Raw genomic sequence first — 23350 nt, forward strand, 5'->3', positions numbered from 1 at the left:
GTTCAGGACACCTTTATTGGTTTTGGTTATTTTTAATTGGTGTAAAGATTTAACCAAAAAGTAGTTTACAAACTTCAGAGCAATATGAAATGCAGAACAGAAACTAGCTCCCAGTCCTACTGGTAGGACTGGGCACAAGGAAACATAAGTGTGACAGTATCAGCACAGCAAAAAAGAAAGAGAAAAACAAGCAAGCAAGACAAGTAAGGCAGTTGCCAGGATGCTGTCAGAGAGGGGAAGAACCAGGACTACAGGATTATGGAAAACCCTTGGAAGTTTTCAAGCTTGTAAGACAGCAAAATGCACAATTCAGAGGCAATTTTTAAGCCATGTGTTGTAGTCACCAGGCACCAGGTCAGCTATTTCTGACTGGGTGTGTTATGCACACAAGTAACATTCTCTCACTACCCAAACGCCCAAGTAGCAAAGATGATTAAAATTTCATAGCAAACTGTGAAGAGCATGCAAAAATTCTTGCTTGTTTTTGAGAAGGAGAACTGCTAAATATATCGGCAAACCCAAGGGCTGTGGCAGCAACCTGCAGGTTTTAGGCCACTGTTGTTCATCAGAGTATTAAGTGAAGAAAATGTGGAGTTTTTTTCACTTGATCCCTGAAACTTTTAAAATATTACTTTTTCAGATAAAGGAACAAAGAGGTCAGTAGCTACAAGAATATCTTAAGAGTAAAGTAAAAAATAACAAGAATAATTAATTATTATCAATACTAACATTACTAATGTTAAAATGAATATTAATAATAACAACAGCAATGATATTAATGAATCCCAGCCTTTAGACCACAGGTAGGAGAAACAGAAAAACCAAACCAGGTTCCATAAGAGGTGATCCAAAAGTTTGAGCCTAAAAACATACAGGTGTGGGAAATCTGTTAACTTGAAAGCCTTGCAGATGGGCAATATCCCCAGCAGGTTTAACTGGGATCTTCAATGCCTTTATAAAGGCCCAGTCTCCTGCTGAATAACAGAACATGTCAGGACAGAGGATGCTTTAAAATAATGATAATTAGAGTGACACATGAGACGCTGTGTTAAATGCAGGGGCAAGAGTCAACTATATTTATCTAGCTAAAAAACAGAACTGAACTACAGCATGAAAATGCTCTGGAGAAGTTTTATTGCTGTGAAGTACCTTGCACACATAATGAAGACAGTACAGCAGAGAAATACAATCTCTCTACCTCCCCCAACCAAGCCCAGGCTGAAAGAATGACCATCCATTCTCCTCATAAGATGCCGCTTTAAATGTCCCTTTGTTAAACCCATTTGGAAGCAGGCTTTCCAATAAAATTTAACAATGAAGTCATAAAATTGCCTGTAATGACTTGGAAAAGCTTTTTGGAATGTAAGTTACACCAAGGCCCACGATGTGCCAGGCTCGCACTCCTTAGCGCTTTATCACATGTTTTATTGCAAAAATTCCCAAATTTATTCTTAGCTGACCAACTCTCAAATATTCATATACAGAGCACTTAATAAGAGCAAATGGCAAGACTCTACTGCTCCTGATGCAAGTACCAATCTCATTCCCTTTGAAAGCCCACTAAAATCAAAAGCTGTTGCAAAGTAATCAAAAGCACTTGTGAAGTAAAGCACTGCTCAGTGCAAAATGGGCAGAAAAACACATCCACAAAGACAACAAAACCATCTGGCACATGCCCAAACGTGTATTTCTTTCACTCATTTTCAAATACCACTGCCACCAAGCCCTGTGTAAGAAAACGCTGTCCCTTCAGTCCTTGGTCAGCTGCAGAGATTTCACTGGGAATAAACAACTCAGTGTTGTCAGCTGGAAATCAGAACCCCTCACTGTTCTTTCCCTTTCCTTCATAAAACATTCATAGCTCTTCACTTAACCATGTACTGAAAGCAAACGCCCCCCACCAACACACATGTATCTCTGAGGGATGTCACTCCCAGATTTTGAAAGCTAAGTATGAAAGAGCAGACTGCCAGCCCTTCCTTGAGGCCTCTGGAGAAAGGGGGTGTCCAGCAGAATCCCCTTTCCCTCCCCATGAAACTGCAGTGTTCTCGGTACAGAGCAGTATGGGATACTTTACAGCTGGCTAAAAACGGTGCTGCTTTGAACGTGTATCTTAAGTGAGTCCATCACAGGAAAGATTTAATAGGAAAGCTCTGTGCCAATTCTAAGGATTTATAAATGCATTTAAATTTTACTTAAAGCTGGTTTTGTTGAGTTATTGGGGACTCCCAGGTTAAACTACACAAACTTTAAATGCTTTAAAAAATGAAAAAAGAAAAAAAAAAGTAGTAATGAATATGTTTATTCTTGAAAATTGTTGAAGTATCCTATTTTCAAGCTTTCCTTCATGAACAAAAAGACTACAAGTTCACTTAGTCTTTAAATGAAAGCTAGGATTCTGGTGCATTCACTCCACTCCAGAGACTTGCAATACCCAAAGGAAACTCCAAGTGTAGTTAGTTTTGGCATTTTGCAGGTCTGATTTCACTGCCCTTGGAGCTGTTTAATCCCTACCCAGAAGATGAGTTTTAATGCTGACCGCTCTTCTTTGATTGGCTGCACGATTCCAGTTGCTGCTCAGCTGCTGTCAGTTCCCCATTTCTATTAACATCTGAATTGTCCCATCCTCTCAGAATAATTCTCACAGCTTCACTTATAAATAACTCAGAATAACCCCCTCCCAGCTTTGTTCACCAGTGACACAAGAAATCTGTACATGTGCGCTCACAGCTCTTGGTGCAAAAGCACTTCAAACAGAAAGCACAGATGTGCTGATGCCAGGTCAGGCTCAAACTCCAGAAATCCTCATCAGAGAGAGGTACTACCAGCCCCTACTCCAGCTAGGGACCAGGTGATATCCAGCTTTGCTTACTCCTTAGGAGACTGAACTGTATTCCTTAGCCAAAGGCAGGTCACAAGCACCCGGTGCAGCACTTGAGGACAGGCTCCTGACATAACAGGATGTTACCATCTGCTATGCAAAAGTTGGCTTTTGCTAATATGTATATGCTGTATATGCTCTTGCAAATTATTATAAATTGTAACTACTTCTGTAGATCAAGTCCATATTGTAATTGCTTTTGTGAACAGTATAACTAAAACTGCACCTAAAGCAAGGCTATCACAAGATGTAAGTGTGCTTGCAAAGGATGTATCACAAGATACAACCACTCTTGAAAAATGTATAACCAAGACAGCACAGGCAGAGAACAAAATACCATAAAAGGAGTCTAAAGTGGCATCAAAAGATTACCCTGGATTGTTCCCCTGATGGACCCTTGGAGACTGTGGCTGTGGACTTATGCAATGCTGTGGCAACCTGAGGCAGAGTTGTGGTAAACTGGCTCTGAAAACGTGCAAAGTCATTGAGAAAGTAATGCAACTGCAACAGTAGAAAGGAGTGCTGGCTAAAAAATTGGGTGAGCCTCTGGCTCCTGCCATGCACCCTGAGCTGTTACTTCTGCTTTACTGATGTGTCCCTTATTATCCCTTATTAAACTGTTCAAATTTTGAGGAGTAAGCTTTGTTTCTCACCATGAGATGAATACTTGTATAAGACAATCCAAAGAATGCCATGCAATTCACCTGAGATTTGGCAAAGATGGACATTCAGAAAGACATGCTTGCTTTGAGAGTTTCAAAGCAATAAGAAGCAAAACTTCATTGTTAGAGACTTGAACAAACCTTAACTCTGCCCAAATGCACCCCACGGACTTCACTTGTAATCCCAGGCAGCAACAGCCCTGCCTACACAGATTCCTCCCACCAAAGGATTTCATGGACACGATGAACCAACATTTGTCAAAGTCAGTCTCAGAGGACGAGATGAGATTGGGTCATCTCTTGAAATCCCTTCCAGACTTGCATTTTTTTACTTCCCTCACACAGCAAGCAGAAATACAAATGGTCAAGTCAGGCTGCAGCTGGACTAATGGCTAATTTCTGTTCTCTGCAGTTACATCACTCTTAGCGATTCAACTTTCCTCCCAACTTGGCTCTTTCAAGCAGGCAGCCCCTTGGACCAGATTTTCCCGCTTGAATCTGATCAGCTTCAAAGTGCAGAGGTTACAAATAATTAAAATGTTTTAAAAGACAGTATGAATATTCTACTTAGATTAATTGTGAAGTGGGGGGCCCACAGGGGAAGGGTCATCTTATGTAACAGACCACAAGTGAGAATAGAGAATACAACTGACAGTTTCCAGTGGGTCCCCACAGGCCGTTTTTCCTCCACCATGAAGCCATTGTACATCAGGCAGCCTCTTCTGAGAGTGAGCCTACATCTGGAATAAACTAAGAGTGCTACAGATCAGAAAGGGAGCGTGCTGCCAGCGCGACGTGGGGAAGCTCGCCTTCCGCCCGCTCCGAGTGCACACCATCAAACACTCCATTTCATAAGCACATCATTAATAAAACAAAAAGGAACGTTTTTCCTCCGAGTGCTGAGGAAAAAAAATAAATAAATGAGCAAAAGACACTGGAGCCATTCTTTCCCCTGCTTCCCCTTCACTAGCTAATTGCAGGGGATCTAAAAGGGGTTTGACTTATTTTGACTGTGCTGTGTTCAAGAAGCTGCAAATCTGTATATACAAAAGAAAAAAAATTGCTTTGAAATCTTTCATAAAAGACAAGCTTGGCAGGAGCAAGGTGTAAACAAATGGAAAACAGAAACACCGTAAGTAGTTAAAAAGCCAGACAGTAAAATGGAAAATGTAAAATAGTTGTCTATGAAAAAGCACTTTCTGTCACAGCAGCAATTCAGATGAAGCTGATGTAAATATGCAACAATTTTAAAACAAAAACAGAGATAAGTCCTGATAAGAATATCAATAACCATGCAAAGTCTGTATGCACACACCCACTGACTGACATGGACCTGAATGCAGCCCACGGGATGACTGCCTCCCTCTGCAATTCAACATGGATTTTTACTGTCTGTCTGCAGGGACCAGGTCCCACTTACAAACTTCTCAGGGTCTCCTATTAGGAGCAGCAGAAGCAAGCAGTGAGATCTTCCTCACCAGCCATGAAGCTGCTCTGGAAATACGACACTTAACAGAAAGTTCCAAGTTCATGCATTATAAAAATTTACTTCAATAAGCTTCACAGCAGCTGGTTACCAGCATGCTGATCACACAGAGCTGAAAACCAGCACAAAATGCCCTGAACAGAAACGCATTGCATTCGACCTGTAGTACAACAAACCCTCTTTACATGTACAGGGAGAACACTGAGATGGTCCCAGCACACACCACTGCCCAGCATCCTTCACTGATGAGAGATTAATTAAAAGCACTATTCCCAGCTCCCTGCCCCACCTTGGATCACATCATGCCTCCTCCCACTATTCCCCATTCCCCAGCAGCTAGGTGGGACAGACAGATGGGTAGCTGGGGATTTAACTTGCACCATCACATACCAGGTGAGCAGCTTGAACGCATCAGTCTTAAGATACAGTCAAAAGCCATCACTCTTCACATCTCAGATATTAATGTCAATGACTCAGCACCAGGAAATCATGCCAAAATCTCATTTTTGCAGATTCATAACAAAACAATTATTTCATTAGTGGACAATGAGTGTATTTTTTATCTGATCTTAGCCATGTTATTTTTAAGGCTGATCTGAAAGCAGGACTCCTGCTTTTATCTACTACCCTGGGTTTTGTTTTCATTGTTGCACAAGCAAGCTAAACAACTCCAAGATAAATCAAAAGCAGGGGAGGAAAATAATCTTAAATTTCTTATCAATAAATTATTCCAACACAGGAGTTTCTTTGTCCATCCTTGCTGCCTATGAAAGTTTCCTAATGTTGAACCACTGAAGCCTTCGGCTTCTGCCTCTGGGTGATACAAGCCATATAATGTGTCTCCTACACTACTTAAAAGAGGGGGAAAATCCCCAAACCCAACAGGAATCACACAGTATCGATGATATAAATTCTCCATGTCCTCAGAATAGGAGCCAGAAACACAGACACAACTGTGATTTCATTCAAGTGTTTGTTTCTGATCTCACAAGTCCCCTTGTTTGGACAAACAGCCGCCAGACATTTGGCATCTTTTCACTAAAATGTGAGTACTTTCCCCGTGAAAAGAGAAGTGTCCTAGGGGATGAAGCCTGGGGAACATTAAAAAGCAAAAACATACCCTCCCCCAAACACAAACACATAATTAAAATACACAAAACAGGCAGCACAGCAGAGTGGATGAAAATTTCACGACTTTAAGCAAGACTGTCGCCGAGGGATCCATCTCCCGAGACAGACTGCTTGTTGACATCATTTCCTTGGCAAGGGCTTTAAACATTTTATCAGCCAGTGCAAGCACCTGAACTATACCATCACCCCTCACAAAAACCTGCTGGAATCATTTGTCATCCTGAACCATCACCATCTGGATTGCACCCCTCTGAACTGTTCCACTCTTGCCATCAGCTGAATCATTATTGTGAGATCAGACAAAGGATTTTCTCCTCTGTCTCTGACCCTAGGGGGTTTCTGCCTGGCAATTGCCCCTGAGGAGGCCCAGGCTTTTAAGGGCTACAGGTGTTTGCACTCTGCTGCGTACTTCACCCAGTCTCATGGTCTTGGTGGGCTTTTGGGAATGGCTGGTTGCTTAGTCTGAAGTTTCTCAGAAAACACCCTTGCAGCCTGCAGCAGATTAAAGCTCAGCCTAGAGTAGGTCACCACACACTGATGTCAGCTAAAGAGGGGTGTCTCCTGGGGACTGGTATTACATCTGTCCACAGCAGGAATCTTTAGGGTTTGCTCAGTGCTTTCAGCACTCTGCCTCAAAAATTAAGTGTATGTAGCTTTATAATTCCAACAAATGCCTGAAACATTACAGCATCTAAGCAGAAAACATACTCTATTTTTAGGCATGTCCACTTGGTTTCAACTATTCACACTTAATGATTAAAACATAAATTGGTGTGAACTTGAACTTCAGCTAAAGCTAGTCATTTGGATTTCAGTTGTAGGTTTCCTGTATATGGCACACAAAATATTAAGAGAAAAGGCCCGAACACCCACTTGCTGTGTGGATGGGAAATGCTTTTATAGGAGGGTTTTTACCTATGGTTTATGATAGCTGAGTATGGCTGAAACCTCCTGCAACAGAACCTTGAACATTCCCATGCTGCCTTTGGGGATAGCTCATTTCCAAGAGTGAAGACCTCCTTTCAAGGTGACACAGTAAAACCAACACATTATAACTTATCCATTACCAGACTATCTCTACATCCAAGCACCCTTAGAAAATTCAGTACAAAAACAAGATAAAAGAACAGGTTGCTATTCAAAATTAAAGTCTACAGCGCAACAGCTGCAGCTATCACTTAAATCACAGCAAAGGCAGACAGAATCTTAAGTCAGTTGAAAAAATTTGGCAGCAAGCGACTTAACCCCAGAAAATCAAGGTGTTTGCTGTTTTATGGCAAGGTGGAATATAACTGGCAGCGAAAAATATTAACTGTAATTTCACTGCTAGTTACATCAAAGCACTTCCTAAAACCCCAAGCAAAAATAAGGCCAAATTTTGTCAGTGCTGTACAGCTGCAATTAAAAGACAGCCCTTGTCCCTAAGAGAGTTTACAACCCAAAACAGGCAACAAGAGGGATGACATGCTTATCACAGCGCACATTAAAACTTCAAGACAGTAGATAGCCCCAGGATCCATGTTAATGAAAGTTGGAAGAAAACACAACAGATAAAAAGATGTTAAGAATTGAATCAGATTCTGAGAAAAGCCTTTACATGACTGAAAGTATCTACATTAACACCTAAACCCAGTCTTATTTATGTCTAAACCGTGCATCACAAGAATCCCATAAAAGCCTTGATGAAACAGTAATTACTGCTTAGGCTGCCAAAAAAAATTGATGTAAAGCAACTTAGCTTCAGTAGCTTCACTGGACTACCTTGCTCACAGCAAGTTATACATTTTGCTACAGCAAAAAGGTGAGAATTTTTTTTTTCCCATCAAGTTTAACAAAATAGTAAAACGCTTAAAGCCATTACTTTATCTCAAACCTCATGTTTTGATTCCTGTAATGTGCTATTAGCCTTCCTCTTCTGCTTGGCAAGATAAGGAACATTTTCCACTAACCAAAAGTCAAGGTAATGCCGGCATTTACCAACACTAATTGGCAACTACTGCTGTAGAATGGCTGTCAGCCTTCCTTAACTGCAAAGTAAAATGCAATTCAAAAGCATTCATCCCTACCTGAGATGAGCCACGTCAGTAAGAAAGCAATAATGGGCCCAAAGAATGAAAAGAGCTGCTGATAAAATGTACCATGCAGTACAAAAGCAAGTCCTGGCTGGTTCTCTACACACAGACACGCCTGTGTGCACTTGTGCACAGGCTCACACGTCTGGAGAGGGTTGTGGTCCATGCAAGCTGGGCTCAGTTGGGCTGTAAGAGCAAAGCTGGCTAGGCAGGCACACTGTTCTGGGGACTGAGACCAGAGCAATGGGGTTAACAGCATGGAGCCAAGATCCTGAACCACTGCTATAACCCAGACCTGCCCAAAAACCTCTAGGAGGCACGGCATTAACCTTGCCTTCCCCTTCCTCTCCTTTTTTTAATAGATGGCACACTGACTTCAGAAAAGCATTGCACAGTTTGCAGAATCACCAGATGCTAATCTGTTCCCATCCTGGAAAGGCATCCCACCACAGCCCCACTCCACAGTGCCACCACCACCCAGGAAACCCTGAACTCCTTCCCTGCCATGTATCTTTGCCACTGGAGAAATACTGAAATGCACGGCCCCAGCTATTTCACCTGCCTCCCTTAACTATTAAAGCATTTTCACTCTGCTTAATGTCCTTTACACAGTTTCCACCAGTCACTGATAAATTTGGATCTGGATTTCAAGACCTTAAAAATTTGGATGCTTATAAAGAAGAGAATTCAAGGTCATTCTGGGGGTGTCTTGTTTTTGCTTTTAACAGCTGGGTTTTTCAGGGTTTCAGAGCATCCTGCTGGGGATGGAGGAAGCCAAGGTGGCTAGTCTATTCTGGTATAACTCATCTTTGTCCAAGCCTCCTCTGGCTTCTTCAATGAAAGCCAAACCTGAAAGCCAAACTTCTCATCATGCCAGCAAAACCTGGATCAGTTTAAGTCCCCTCTGACAACCAGACTCCAGCCCCTCACAGATCCTAATCTGTTTTTGCAAACCTCAGTCCTACTTCTGATCCCTGCCCATGCCAGCTGTATCTGGCCATTTCTGGGCACTCCTTAGGGGCTGAAAAACAACAGAAAGCAGCCCACAGATCTTCCAAAAAGACCAGGACAGAGAAACTGAGAACAAAACTGAAGGATACTGTCCTACCGGTCAACACAGTGAAACCACAGGACTGGTATACTGGGAGGAAAGCTCACAGTTTCCTTTTCTTTATAATTTTTAGTGGACTCCAGCAGCCCCTTCCCATACTTCTCTTCCATCTGTGCTTGTATAATTACCCCGCAAAACTACACCCTGTCTCAGGTCACTGAATAGAAGAAGTAAACTTTGATATCTGTGTTTAAGCTCCCAATCTTCACAGGATACGATGGGTCATTACTCCAGCTCAGAGAGTGCCTAATCTTAAATCACTGCCCTTGACTCCCACTGCTGCCAGCCTGGGTCCTCTCCAAGGTCAGGTCTGCTTTCCAGATCTTAGAGATCTGTCAGGCACATACACAGCTTTGCTGCTTTGAATCCCCACATTTTTAAAAGTCATTTAGGTTCATCCTAAAAATATTGCAGCATAACTTAACCACCTGTAAACATTAAATGCTGCCTGCTAATTGACAGGTACAATATTTACTGAGGGTTACATACCAGCAGACAGCCTAGCAGATTTGTTTATACACAGCGATAGCAATGCCAAGTGCAAGGAGAGACAGATCAAGATCTGAGAGATGAAAGCAAGCCTGAAGAAGGGGACTGGCACATGCACACAAACCAGTAACACAGGAATCTCCTGGCAGGTTCCCTCGACAAACAGTATTCATCTCGCCTGTCGCTTCATGATCCAGCATTGCTGTTATGAGCAGCATGCAGAGAGAAAATGGGAGACAAAATGGCAGAACAACCCCATGCTTGTGGGAGAAGCACCCTGAAAGCAAAAGGCACTGAAATGGACTGCAGATGCCTCAAAAGCTCTCCCAGCACAACATCCCCTAGGTACTGGCCTTGAGCTGTGGGATCAGCCATTCAGGCTGTGGGATCAGCCATTCAGCCACTGCTGTGGAATCAGCACAGCAGTGGCTGAAGACATGCAGATCAACCCAACCTCTTCTCTCCTATTTTGGTTCCAACTTCAAACTAATTTCTTACAGAGAGGGAAAAAAAGGAGTTTTCCTGGACTCTACATTTCAGTTTCAGTAAAGCTCTAATCTGCCTCCTGGGGTGGGAAAAGAGCAATGGAGAGGACCAGTGAGGTCCTCCCACATCCCTGCAGGTCCCTGAGTGGCTTCTCAAAGCCTTCCCTCCCACCTGCAGCCATCTAGTCTGCCGCAGGCTGGGTCTCCCCCAAAAGCAAATATAGTGCTCCCCAAGGGCACAGGGCTGACAGCTGTGGATATTCAATTAGCCAAAATGTGGAGGAGATGGTGAGCACGGGGCAGGCAGATGGGATGGAGCTGCTTTCCCCATGGAGAGGGTGCCCTGCCAATGCACCCTGTCCCTGCTTGGGAGGAGATAACTCATCCTGAGGCTACAGGAGGTTTGGTTTGTGTTTTGAAGCCTGAAAGGAGGCTGCAACTTCTGACAGGACATCCGGGATGCTGTTTTCAAAAGGCTCCTAACACAACTGGATCTCACATCCCTGAGTGCCAGGTCATGCTTTGAAAATGGAGCTAGAAGTGAGATCTGAGGCTCCCAAGTGTATTCATTCCTTGCCTTTTTTCTTTATTTTAACAGGAAACAAATAATTTTGAAAATTTTATTCACCATACCTATTCAAAACTTAAGAAACTTAATTAAGCCACTCATTACTCTGATAGCAGCTGCCCCACAGCATCTGTAAGTGATGGGCCTCTATAAGCCCCCCTTGTCATTAAAAAGCAAATGATGAGCTAGGCGTGCATTCAGGCTCCAGATATTCACATTTCTCCTCATTCAAATGTCAGGAAAATGTAATTAGTATTGATACAGATGGAGGTCATATTTCCAAGCAAAATATTAGGGGGGGAAGGAAATAAAAAAAAAAAATAGAGAAGCAATTTTACTAAATGACACTACACCACAACTGAACAGATTACAGCTCTTGAATTTTTCCAGTGCCTCAGCTATGTTTTTACGTTTCACAAAGCCATCCTATATGTGCTTTGCATTAAAAATGTATTTATTGCTCACATTGATACATATATGTTCTGAATTTAACAATTTACTCCTCAGACCAAAATTATTCAAAACATCAAGGTAGCACTAGCACGAGATGGCTCTGGATCAAGAGTTTCTCTTTTTTTACATATATATTTTTGGCTTTCCACTTCAAAACTAAGTCTGATCAACTTCATTTACAACATGTGTTTAGACATCTTCAGAACAGATTCAAGAAGCCTTTTTATGGACCAGAACTTTCAAAATACCAAATAATTCATTTATTTATTTTTAAGCTTTTAATGTTCTCTTTCAGAATGACTAGTTACGAGGCTTGCAAGACACACACACAAACACCCTACCCTTTTTGTTGCACCGTAGAATCCAACATGTCTCACTGATGCAAAGAGCAAGTTTTTGCAATTAGACTTCTTTAAAACCAGAGGTTTTTTTAATTGCTTTTAGCTCCTACAAAGTACTTTAAATTAAATTACTGTAACTTTACAACCACAATCACCACTACCCTGGAGTAGTGCTGAGGAACACTAATTCAGAGGGCACATTTAATTCCCTGCTTTTCTCAACAGAATTTAGTGATGAGATGTCCACTCAGAGTACTTTGTTACCAAGCTTTGAAGTCTTAAAACCAAAACCAGCTGCTGGAGCCAGCTCCAAGCCCAGCAAAGCAGCCTTCATCTGTTTATACTATCAGTGCCTCTGGAAAGATTGGCAGACAGTGCTTCTGGTGATAGATGCATACTGAAACCTGATCAAGGCTTGGGTTATTTTCCTCCATCCAGCAATGCTGCAATTCCAGACAGGCAACAAACCCCAAGATCTCCATTAGGACGAAGAGAGAAGCAGTGAAAGCCCCGATCCCACTGTCGTCCCAAGCATTAACAAATTGTCTATCTCATCAACTCTGAGTAAAATCCACAATTACTTCCATGTGGTTCCCAGACACTGGCCAAACAAGTTTCATATCACAAATACATGCAACGTGGTCTGGTGCATCAAAAAGGGAAGCTTCAATCCCAATGTTAACATGAATTGTAAGGTGACATCAAGTCCAGGCAGAGCTAAAAATGAAGCTCCAAAGGACAAAAATTACCATCTTCTACTGACACCTCCTGCTCCAGTGTTGTAGGGTCAGCAGTTGTCTCAACAAAAAATTCTGGGGCCAACCCTGACAGGTCAAGAGATAAAAAGACCTATCCACCATCAGAGATGGAGTATGACAGAGGTGTCCAACAATTACTATTTAACTCTCCAGTCCTCCTGCTCCCCTGTTTTAGATGCCATCCCACAGCCGGGTGCCCTGACAGCTTGTATTGTCACCTACAGGCTCAGCCCAAGGTCAGAGCATTGAAACCAGAAAATTGCTTGAGAAATCAACCTAATTTGCTTGCACACCTGCTACTTTCTTCTCTGGAAGAATCAAATCAAACATACCTGGGCAGCCTGGTCCCCAATGTCTGGCATGCCATCATCTGACAGCCGGCCCCGGTACGGCGCCCCGGTGCCCTGGTGCAGCTCCTCCCCATTGCTCTCTGCTTCAGAGGTCTCTGGCTGAGCAACCTCCACCTCCATCGGGGTGCAGTGCCCGTTCCCGTGCTCCGAGCCCAGCTTCTCCTTGCTGTCCTTGCTGCCCGGTGTCCTGGTGATGACCCCGAACTTCCTGGTCCTTTTCCCATTTTGAGCAGCTCTGTCTCCAGGCTCAGGGCTGGGCTTGGCTTTGGGGTCGCAGCTGTTGCTGTTGTTGCCGTTGGAGGGAGGCAGGGGCGCTTTGCGCTTGATGCGGCGCAACATGATCAGGTAGACAAAGCCGCCATTCCAGCACTGCTCGGCCAGGTAACTGCAAGGAAAGGGATGTGTGAGGACCACCGACCACGCGCCCTGCAGCGCCCGCATCCCACCCCAGCCTCCCAACTCGCTGTGCCCTGCGATGGCCATGCGCTGTCTCAGCCAGCTGACTACCTCGTGTGTAGACACGTTAGGATAATGCAAGGAATTGGCAAATGCTCTTTCCTCAGTATCAGAAGAAAATATCAGGAATAATTAACAGCCCTACCAGCCACCCAGGCTGATCCCACCACAGCATAACATGACAGCTGATAAATGCCACCAGTTCACATGCCCTGACCTCCATATCTGCAGCGCAGCAACATGTAAAGGTGAAGTAAGGAAAGGAGAGCAGAGAATGTTTCCAGCAGAGTATTAAAATAAAGAAATATTTTCTAAAAATAGGCAGGATTCATTTGTGCAGAAGCCTACAGAGCATCTGCATCTGAAATGAGCCTCCTTAATGAAACTAATCTTCTGCTTCAGCATATGTACATGCTTGAAGGCCGCTGGGAAAACAAAAAAATCAGCCACTAGGGTAAGCAGGCACAACACCAATGGCCCCAGTACAGCAAGGCCACTACAAGGCATCCCAGATGCTTTATAGGGATGTGGAAATCAGGTGGGTTCCCTTCATACAAGCATATTCCAACCAAAACAGGGGCCAAGTCATCTCAGTTGTGCAAGGAGCAGCCCCCAGGTTCTCCTACCAGAGGAAAGCATCGCTTCCCCTCCCAAAGTCTCTGGACATGCCTTGGAGGAATTAACATTTCTGCTTCAAACAAACCCTCTGTGACCTTACAGAAACTGCACCCACTTATGCAAAAGGGGAATCTAACTTCATGCTTCTTTTAGGAAAGGATATACCTCAACCCAAATTCTTGAAATATTTGGGTTCTGAGCCAAGGGTGTAACCAACTGAGAGTACAAACAAGCTGGAATTTGTACGTAGCAGGTTTGTATGTGCCCTTTCACACTAATTTAGGCCCCAAAACTATATTGCCTTTCTCACTAGTGAAGGCAGTATGAATTTCCCAGAGCATTAACTAAGTCGTGCTGCAGCTGCAATGAAATGAACTCTTCACTAATACAGAGCACTTGCTGAACCTACAGCTTTTAGAGGAGATGAGAAACTAGGTGTGGAGTTGAACCACAGATCATAAGAGAAAATAGCACAGCAGAGAGAGGAGGAACCACTCAGGAGTCTGCCACCAAGTTTTTTCCCTCCCTGCTGCTTGTAGGCTAATTTTATGTTTCCCTTTCTTTCAAACAACAACTTTTGTTGTTTGGTCATAAAATAAATCTTTCGAACTTAATCCTGCACAGAGGTGACTTAATGGCAAAACAGGAAAAGCAGCTCTGATAACCCCTGAAGCAAAGGAGTGAGGAAAGCACTCTCAACTACTCAAAGTAAGCCAGACCAGCCTGGCAGTGGCTGGAAGTAATATGATGGGTGTGTACTTCTGTCCAGGGACAAGGGCTGGTATTTTCACTCCACTTCTTTGCAAAACTTCGATGTCCCCCACAGACAACATCGGCATTCAAATCACTTATATTTAATTAGGAAGACTGATGTTTAAATGAATACCACAACTAAATAACCTTAAAAGCAGCCCTGGAGCCACAGATGGGAAGGACAAGTATGCTTGGTGTGCCAAAGTTCCCGATGAATATAAATTGAACTCCAACTCCCTGGACAGTCCTTTCAGTTTTCACCAGGCAATCCTTTTTTTCCTCCCCTTCTCCAGACATAAAGAATATTTAAATAAAGCCCTAAAACCATCTTTTTCCAAATGGCTGAAAGCAGACAGCCAACAAGCCCCGCCAGTTGGGAAGTCTCTGCAGCAAAGGTCAACTGTCTGGGTGGCCACAAGGTGACATTGGCTCTGGGAGACACATGAAGCTGGCAGGACCTGAAGGGTTAGCATAGGAAAAAAAATCCTGAGCTAACATGGAAGTATTTTTGATTATCAAGTTAAAAGAAGAATTCTTTTAATCAACTGAAAAGGGGCAGTTATGTTCCAGAAACAATATGGGCTGCCTGTTTTTCACATTTATCTTTCAACTCAAATTTCAAGGCAGCCAGTAAAGTTGATTAAAATTCATGACTTTTGCTTGCAGCAATACCAGTGCACTCTGATCCATCACACATAAGCCTGATAGCACAGCTTCTCTTGGCACATGGAAACAGGAAAGCAGCTCCTCTTCCCATAGTTGTGTGCCTTACATGGATGCTGCCCACCCTGTCTTTATGCAGTGTCAACTCTGCCTGATTTGTTTCTGTGCAGGTGCATGTATATGGGGCTTTTTTCTGAACTAATTACTGATCTATTTTTTAATGCCAGCAACCAAGTGCATGCATATCAACTACTTGATTTAGGAAGTATGGAGAACGAGAGGGAACTTTGCATATGTCCAAATAAAGTAACTCTAAAGAGGCAAAAATAATTTATTATTTCACCTCCACTCATGGCCCATTTATTCTGTTCATAAAGTGTAAAGTTGTAAGAGAAAAGGAGGTTTTTTTCCTATGCACTCTTCATACACAATCATCCCTCCAGTCTGGAGCAGGGTTACAGCAAGTGGTTATAGACGCAGCTGCACTGAAGTCAGCAGAGCTATGTTGATTTACTCCATATGTTGAGATGGCCTGCATGCTCCAGGCATGCAGCCTGCAGTAACTCATGGGCTTATGTCTTGAGTACATCTCAGCCATTCAAAGAACACACTAAGTTTCCACACCAAAAAAAAAAAAAAAAAAAGGTGTTCTCTGGGTCAGTCAGCAGTTACCTTTTCATTACCTTTCATGGCAGCAAGTCCCTGCATATACTGCATCATGTCAGGTATTTCCAGACAGGCTAAGTCCTGCTGGGACCAAGGACCCAGTAAGTGGCACCATTATCTCAAGAGTTTCTTTCAAACCAAAGACATGGAAAACTAGCACTGATAGAACACTAAACTCATACCACAAGACAGGAGACAAGTCAAAAATAATATACTAAGAAATTGTGGTCATTTTTTGTATTGCCCTTCCAAGGTGGGGATGGTAACTAAGGAGCCTGATCCACCCGCAATTTCTACTAAGTACATGCCAGCTACTTGGCTGGCTTCCTTTTCCTTTGCCATTTCTTTCCTGTTTAAGTAAAAAGCAAAAAAATTAACCACAAGGGAAGCACAGCAAGCTCTCAACACTGTGCAAAGAACAGGTAAGGTTGTATTAAGTGAGTGAGAACCTTCTTATTTTACATTGTTTTCTATCAATCCAGAAGCATCCCATGCCAGAAAGGAGTAGTGGGACAGACTCGATAAAATGTAATTATACAGTCTCTGGACAGCAGAAAACTGCAAAAATATGTAAAGTACTTCAAATCCCCTTTCTCAAGGGGTTTAAAGTGTGCAATGCAGAAAAGCTTTTTTTTTTTTAGATTTGGTCCCTATAGAGCACTTGCAGAGATTTTTGCAATCAATACACCAACACTGTCTCAGGCAGCACAGGATCAGAGCTGACGAGCATACACAGTGGCTCTCAACACAGATGTGGGGAACCAGCAGCAATCTCCTAATTGTCACTGAGTTTGAACACAGACCTCAGCTTTGATGGAGAAGGTGTGTGGACAGAAAGCATCCTTAATTCAGCTTTGATTTATCTAAATTTATTGGAAAATGAGATTCTCTGTTCTCACTTTGGTTTGCAGAGGATGGAATAGGCTTTGGTGAAAGCTTTGGATCTCATACACCAGCTAAGAAATCTTGAGCAGATAGTCCAGTTGCCCCTAAATCACAACACATAACAAATCCCATTATCACTGATTTTAAGAATGCAAAAAATTTTACTAGCTGATCGTACATCTGTCAGTATCAGTTACCAAAGCAAAACATTTTACCAGCAGAACACCTATCCACACTTTCTGTATTTCCCACTCTTTGCAAGGTAATGTCAAATCTCCCTGGCACAGCAGGGAGTCCCCTCAGACACTGCAGCATCATCTCCACAAACAGGATCTAAAAAAAAATCACTGAAATACTGGCTTGGAAACATTTCCCACCGGCATGCTCAGAAGGAAGGACCACCCAGCAGCTCCTGCTGCTTTGATCTCACCCTGGCACCAGTGCTGGTAAAACCCCAACCCATATAAAACATAACCCTTAAACAGTGGGGAAGACTAGTTCTTCTCTGTAGCAGAGAAACCATGAAAATGTTAATAATCCTTAAAACTAGAGAAAAATTGTTTTAGACTTGAAATAGAGCTGGAAAGTTACCTCTCGCAAAGCTCAACCACAGGCTGGAAAATGCAACCTGTAGCTGGTATCAAGGGGCATTTAATACCCTTTTCGTATCAGAGCTATAAAGACAGAGACACACGTTCACTTCCTTGGGAGAATATTTTGAGTTATTCAGGCAAATCCCATTTCTCCCCTATGCAGTTGAACTGACTGCTGTGATCATAAAAACTGATAAACTCACTCAGTTTATTCCAACCTTCCTGGCACACATGTGAAGTGTCAGACTTGGAAACAGTGTCTTAGACTAAGACAGTAATTTTGTCTTTTTTAATTTTTTTTTTGTGTGTGTGTGTGCATGTATAAATATAAAGGTTTTCTGACTTGACAAGAGCATGCTGTGACAAGCTCTCTGTCACATCCTATCTCACTTTAATAAATACAGACAGCCACACTAAGCCATGGAAAATCAAAGCAGATCCAGCAGCCATAAGAAAGCATCTGGATCCACTTTAGGGTCAGAAATATTGAAGTATGTTTATTTTACACTAATAATACTATTTAGCATTTCTCCAGAAACTTTCATCCTGACAGATCAGAAAGTGCTTTGGAAATGATACACACAGTATCACTGACATCTCACCAGCCAACCCATCATGCAGGTCACCAAGACAGAAACTGAGGCAGAAACTGAGCATAAACCTCAGTCAAGATGCCCACTTTCAGAGGCCCTGCCTACCCCTCCTGGGACCTATAATGTCCTTTGCAGGATAGACAGACCATTTTTATGCTCTCCTCTAAAGGACTTCGGTGTGGTACAATGTCCTGAAACTCAATCTTCTTCAGGCTGGAAAGATGAAGGGCAGTGCAGATCCTCACAGAACTGAAAACTCCAGACCCAAGGGGAATTTTAAAAGCTAAACTTAACATTTCTCCATGATGTCTGCAAAGGAGCAAACTTGCTTTTCAGGTAAGGCAAATTAATGATTAAAAGATAGTGACTGATGTTCCTGATGAAACCCTCACTTCACTTCTGTCACTGTGCAAGAACATCAGTCCCACTAAGGCCTGATTTCGGCAAGCATCAATGGGAATTTTCCACAGATTGCCACGTCTTCAGCCAGGAGCCAAGCCTGTCTTAATGTCTGCAGGCAAAAGGGAACACCAATCTAAACCTACAAAGACCAGGGCAAACCTTGCTACATCCAAGCTTGCAAGAGGTTCCACCTCCTGAGAGCCACAAGGACACCTGATGACCAGCCCTCTCATCCACCTCCTTGGAGGATTAAGCTCTCCAGCCTTTGCAGAAAGCAACGGTGTTCGTAAACCTGGCTGTTGCTTCAACATAGTCTTGGGCACAGAACTGAAGCACACCAGGAATGAACTTGATCCAAAATCTCGTCACCAACAAGCCTTTTCCTGCCCCAGGCTCTGCAGGCAATGGCACACACAAGGGACACAATGTTCTCTGCCTCCCTTAATAAACTTGAGGAAAGGCAGAAAGGGCAAAGGAGAAGCCAGTTGGGGAGCTCAGCTATTAATCACCCCCAGGGAGAGCATTCAAACAGCACAGGGAACACAGAAGGTCTCCCATCTCCCTTTTCAGGATGAGCAACCCTCAGCCCGCAGCTTGTGGCCAAGGTTAAGCAGCAACAGCCCTAAGTCTCACAGCAGCCATGGCTCTCTGTGGAACACTGTGCTTTTCTCAGGATAGCCTAATTGGCAGCTTTCTGAAAAACAAAACTGAATCCAGTGTTTTTGTCTATGGCATGTTTTTCACAATTAAAATTACAGCACAGAATGCAACTAGATTTAGCACAATTTTGAAGAAAAAACAACTTTGGAAATTACACTTCAAGGTATATTTAATAAGGCTGGCAGGAGGCCTTGAGCAAGACCTCCATGCACAACTGTCAAGAGTGGTGGAAAGGGAGTGGAGGGATGATTGCTGCTGTACATTCATGGACTCCGTGCCTGCCTACAGCTTTTTCTGGAAGATGGAATTGTGACACAGGATGAAGATAAAGCCTGGTGAGACATCTCACTCCACCTGGTATCAATGCAATGATGTGGCTTTGAATTTGGGAAGACTGAATTCCTTTCCTCTTCCTGTACTCTACATCCCTGACAGCATCCCAGGCAAGTCTTTCCATAGAAAGAAAGGGCCAACAACACGGCATTCCACAGTTACTGTAAGGTCTGAGGTGGTGAAGCCACTGGATTTCAATACTGCAGTTTCACAATCAACTTATATCTGGGATCAGCCTACACCAAACAGCACTACAGCTTTCCTCCCACCCCATATCCTGCCTGCTCAGGTGCTGGGACGGTCATGCAGGCAACAGTACAAATGAACCCAAGCAGGGTAATGATCCAGCTTGAAATTACACAGCCACAGCAAACTTCTAAAAACTCAGCCCTCAAGATGAAGATTTTAAACACAGATGACACCCTCATCTGATCACACACCCTCATCTGGTCCCAGAGGCACAGGGGCAGGGACAGGAGAATGGCAGTGGTAGGGGACCACACTTCCACTCCCACCAACAGCCTTCACCTACACAGGGCTGAGACGTGTGTGTGGCCGCAGCCCAGGGCAAGGGAGTTGCAGACACCTTGCAGAGAGGAGCAGTGTTTGGCTTTGGCTGCATGGCATTCACACCTCCCATTTCTAAAACCCAAAGGATAGCCACCCTCTCCGCACACAAGGAAGCCCAGCTGAATCGCATCCCCACCACAGGTGGGGAGAGAAGACCACTTCAATTATGCTGACACAGAAGAAAACTCACGTACTTCTACTCTGAACATTGTTGAGATGCTTCAAAAGCATATGCAGGGCTTTGGGAGACCAATAAGCAGAGCAGGGACCCCCAGATTACACTGCACGTGGAAAAAGGATGTGAATGGCCACACTGATCCTTCTCCCCTCCCAGAACAAGCAGCTGAACAGGATGACTTGAGGAGCTTTATAAATTCTCCACACCTGAGGATCCACCAAAGCTCTGACAGACATCCTAAACCTAGCAGATTTTGCAGCTGCAGGCATCATAAAATTGTTTGGGATTTGCTGATGTATGGCTGTCCTAGCAGGGCAGAGCAGTGATTCTGCATTCCAACTGCAGAGATTTTGGACTCAAGCTTTACAGAGGTCCGGACCTTAATGAACATACAACTTCCACATCTGCATTTACAAGTCACAGTAGACAGACACACATGGTGCTTTTTGGGTTTGGGTCCTAGAGACAGACTAATGGGAGCTAAGGAGCCAAATTCTCTTTGTTCCTTCGATAGTGGCAGAGTGTACAAACAGAAGTGGGCTAATCCAAAAACCATCCTGGCTCCAATTTGTTAGTTTATAGCTCTGCTGCAAACAGACATCCAGCTGGATACACAGCCACATTCACAAATATAACTTCCAGTTACAAAATACAAAACAATTTAAAGTGGCTAATTATCAATTTAAAAATTACAAAAACATTGGCTGTAACAGGCCAAAATGTTACCAAGTTTCACATGGACATTATCTCCTGTGTTTACTGAGAGACCTATGCTGTGTTACTGCTGGTCAGATACAGTCTCTCCCACCATGATGACTTCCTTTAGATTACAAGATCCTGGAAGCTCCAAAGGTTGTCCTGTGCAACTCCTCCCAGCTTCCAATGGCTCCCTCTACAACTGATGTTTCACTAAGCACTTAAGAGGCAGGCTGAGTTTTATACCTCTTCTATGATTTACCAAAGAAGGCATCAAATTCCCTTCCTCTGGCAGCCCAGAGGTGGATGTGCTCTTTCCTGCATGACATACTGTTCCTACCAAGGTATAAGACTCACTCCATACTGGAAAGCCCAAACAAGCCCGTTTGCAGAACGTGGAGCAGAATCATAGAACACTCTGAGCTGGAAGCTTCCAACTTTCTGAGTTGGAAAGGATCCAACATGAATCTTCGAGCACAATTCTTGGTCCAGCATAGGACACAATCCCAAGAATCACACCATGTGCCTGAGAGCAGTGTCCAAAATAAACCACCCAGCTGGAAAGCATACATGCCTCACATGAAAGGAGAAGGAAGAGGGTCAAAAGCCATCCACGTGTGACCCATGTACAAAGTACCTCCAGTGTGTGATGCTGCTGCCACTTCACCCTGAATTCTCAAATCTAGTCACTGTGTTTACACCTCGCCACCCTATTTCCAGGGCTTCCTGCCTTTCCTCCCTGCTATTTTAGGATCATCCCTCTAAAACAACTGCTTTCTAAGCATCCAGCTCACATCCTTCCCTCTTCCTCCCTGCAAATCTTTTATCTAATTCTGCCCCCAGTTTCAAATCACACCAGGAAGCAGTGACAGCCAGGAATAGATTTAACCGGAGAGAAATGGTTTGTACTCAATACTGAATGAGTTCAGCACAGACGATATTTTTTACCATAATCCAGGAATTTTGCACAGACAGAGCAGCCAGGGAGGATGCCACAAAAATTTCCATGTGTGATTTTGACAAGTCCCTGATGCCAAGCTTGCTGGTGGAAGGGCTGCAAGACCATAGGATCTGAATCTGCCCCCAGCCAGTGCTGCTACAGGGAAGTGCTAGTGGCAGGTACAGGCTGTTTCTGGGAGGTGAGATCACCCCTTTGCGTATTTTCCCCCATGCAGAAATTATCACAAATGCCCAAAAGGTAAGAGAACAAACACATCTCACTGAAATACCTTTTATTCCAGCAGCAAAGTTTTACAACGGTATCTCAAATGGGGGGACAAATTAAAAAAAACCCATGAAACAAAACAAAATAACAATCTCTGCAACATAGTTTTGGCAAATCACATTATTTATGTTTTAACATTAGTTGTAATTCCCAATGTACCTCTTTCTACTGAGAAGTGAAGGTTTGGACGTCTGCAAGCAATGAAAATGAGAGCCAGAAAATTTAATCAAGTCTATTTTACAGCAGGAAGCAGTATGCTGGGTTAGAAGAGACTTATTTCCAACGCTATTGCAGGCTCACTTGAGCTCCTGAGAGAAGCCCTATTAACAGAGAGAAGCCAGGCTTCAAATAACCCTGCAACTGCTGGGGGGCAGATAGGGAAGGAACAAATTCACAGCTCTCAAATTTATTTGAAGGGGCCAATTCTAGCAGCAAGGGCTACTCAGCTTCAGAAGACTGCTTGGCTTTGAGCATTTTCCAGGATTCTTTCTAATACTGCAAATGGTAGCTACTTAAATCAACTGCTTCCTCTTTCCTGTTTTTCAGCATCCCCAGATCTTGCAATTTGACCACAAAGCCAAGAAACATGTATTTGAGATGAGAAATACAGGTCACTAACCGCAAAATGGAAAACAAAACACTCCATCAGAGCAGAAGAAAAGTTGGAAAGTATGATCTGACAATACTGCAAGAAACCTTAACAGGTGGGAAAGAGTCTGAACTCACAAAAATGTACCCCCACATACATAACTTTTTGTGACTTCAGGACAGCTAGGCCCAAGGAAGAAAAGGAGTGAATTTTCCACAAGTAGTGAGACTCTCAACACGCCCAGTGATGCCATCACCCACGACCACAATGCTTACAGGCTGCCCAGACTCAGCCCTCCCCACCAGCCTGTCAGCGTCTCCTTTCACTTGCACCACTCTTGCAAACAATAATTTTGCCTTTTGAGGTCTATTGCCTGCAGGGACAGGAGGTTTATTCAGCTATTTAACTTCACTGTTTTGCTCTCTGTGGTGGGGACACAGTAAATCCTGGGGATGAACTGCTTTCAGCTCTGAATACGGGCTTGCTGAACCATGCTTCCCCTGCGTGCTGGGACAGGTTTCCAACCATAATAACCCTGCACAAAGCACCATCTCTTGCTCAACAGTTTCCGTCAGTCACACCAAACCCTTTCTCTCTCCTACTGCCTAAACACATCTTTGATATTCCTGCTGTTTGGCCAGAATAAAGGACTCGCCCTCTGAAAAACAAGCAAACCATGCTGA

General features: G+C 43.5%; 1 protein-coding gene across 3 annotated transcripts in view; it reads right to left on the bottom strand.

Annotated features, from left to right (window-relative positions):
* The window catches only part of PDZD2 (PDZ domain containing 2), a 137689-nt gene that overhangs the window by 55265 nt on the left and 59074 nt on the right, over positions 1–23350 (bottom strand). For all 3 annotated transcript variants that reach the window (XM_084225054.1, XM_084225057.1, XM_084225055.1), the window contains exon 2: positions 12770–13172. In XM_084225054.1, the coding sequence (XP_084081180.1) occupies positions 12770–13172 (403 nt within the window). The remainder of the gene's footprint in view (positions 1–12769; positions 13173–23350) is intronic.

Source organism: Fringilla coelebs, assembly GCF_963513975.1.
Source record: "Fringilla coelebs genome assembly, chromosome: Z".
Classification (NCBI taxonomy): Eukaryota; Metazoa; Chordata; class Aves; order Passeriformes; family Fringillidae; genus Fringilla; species Fringilla coelebs.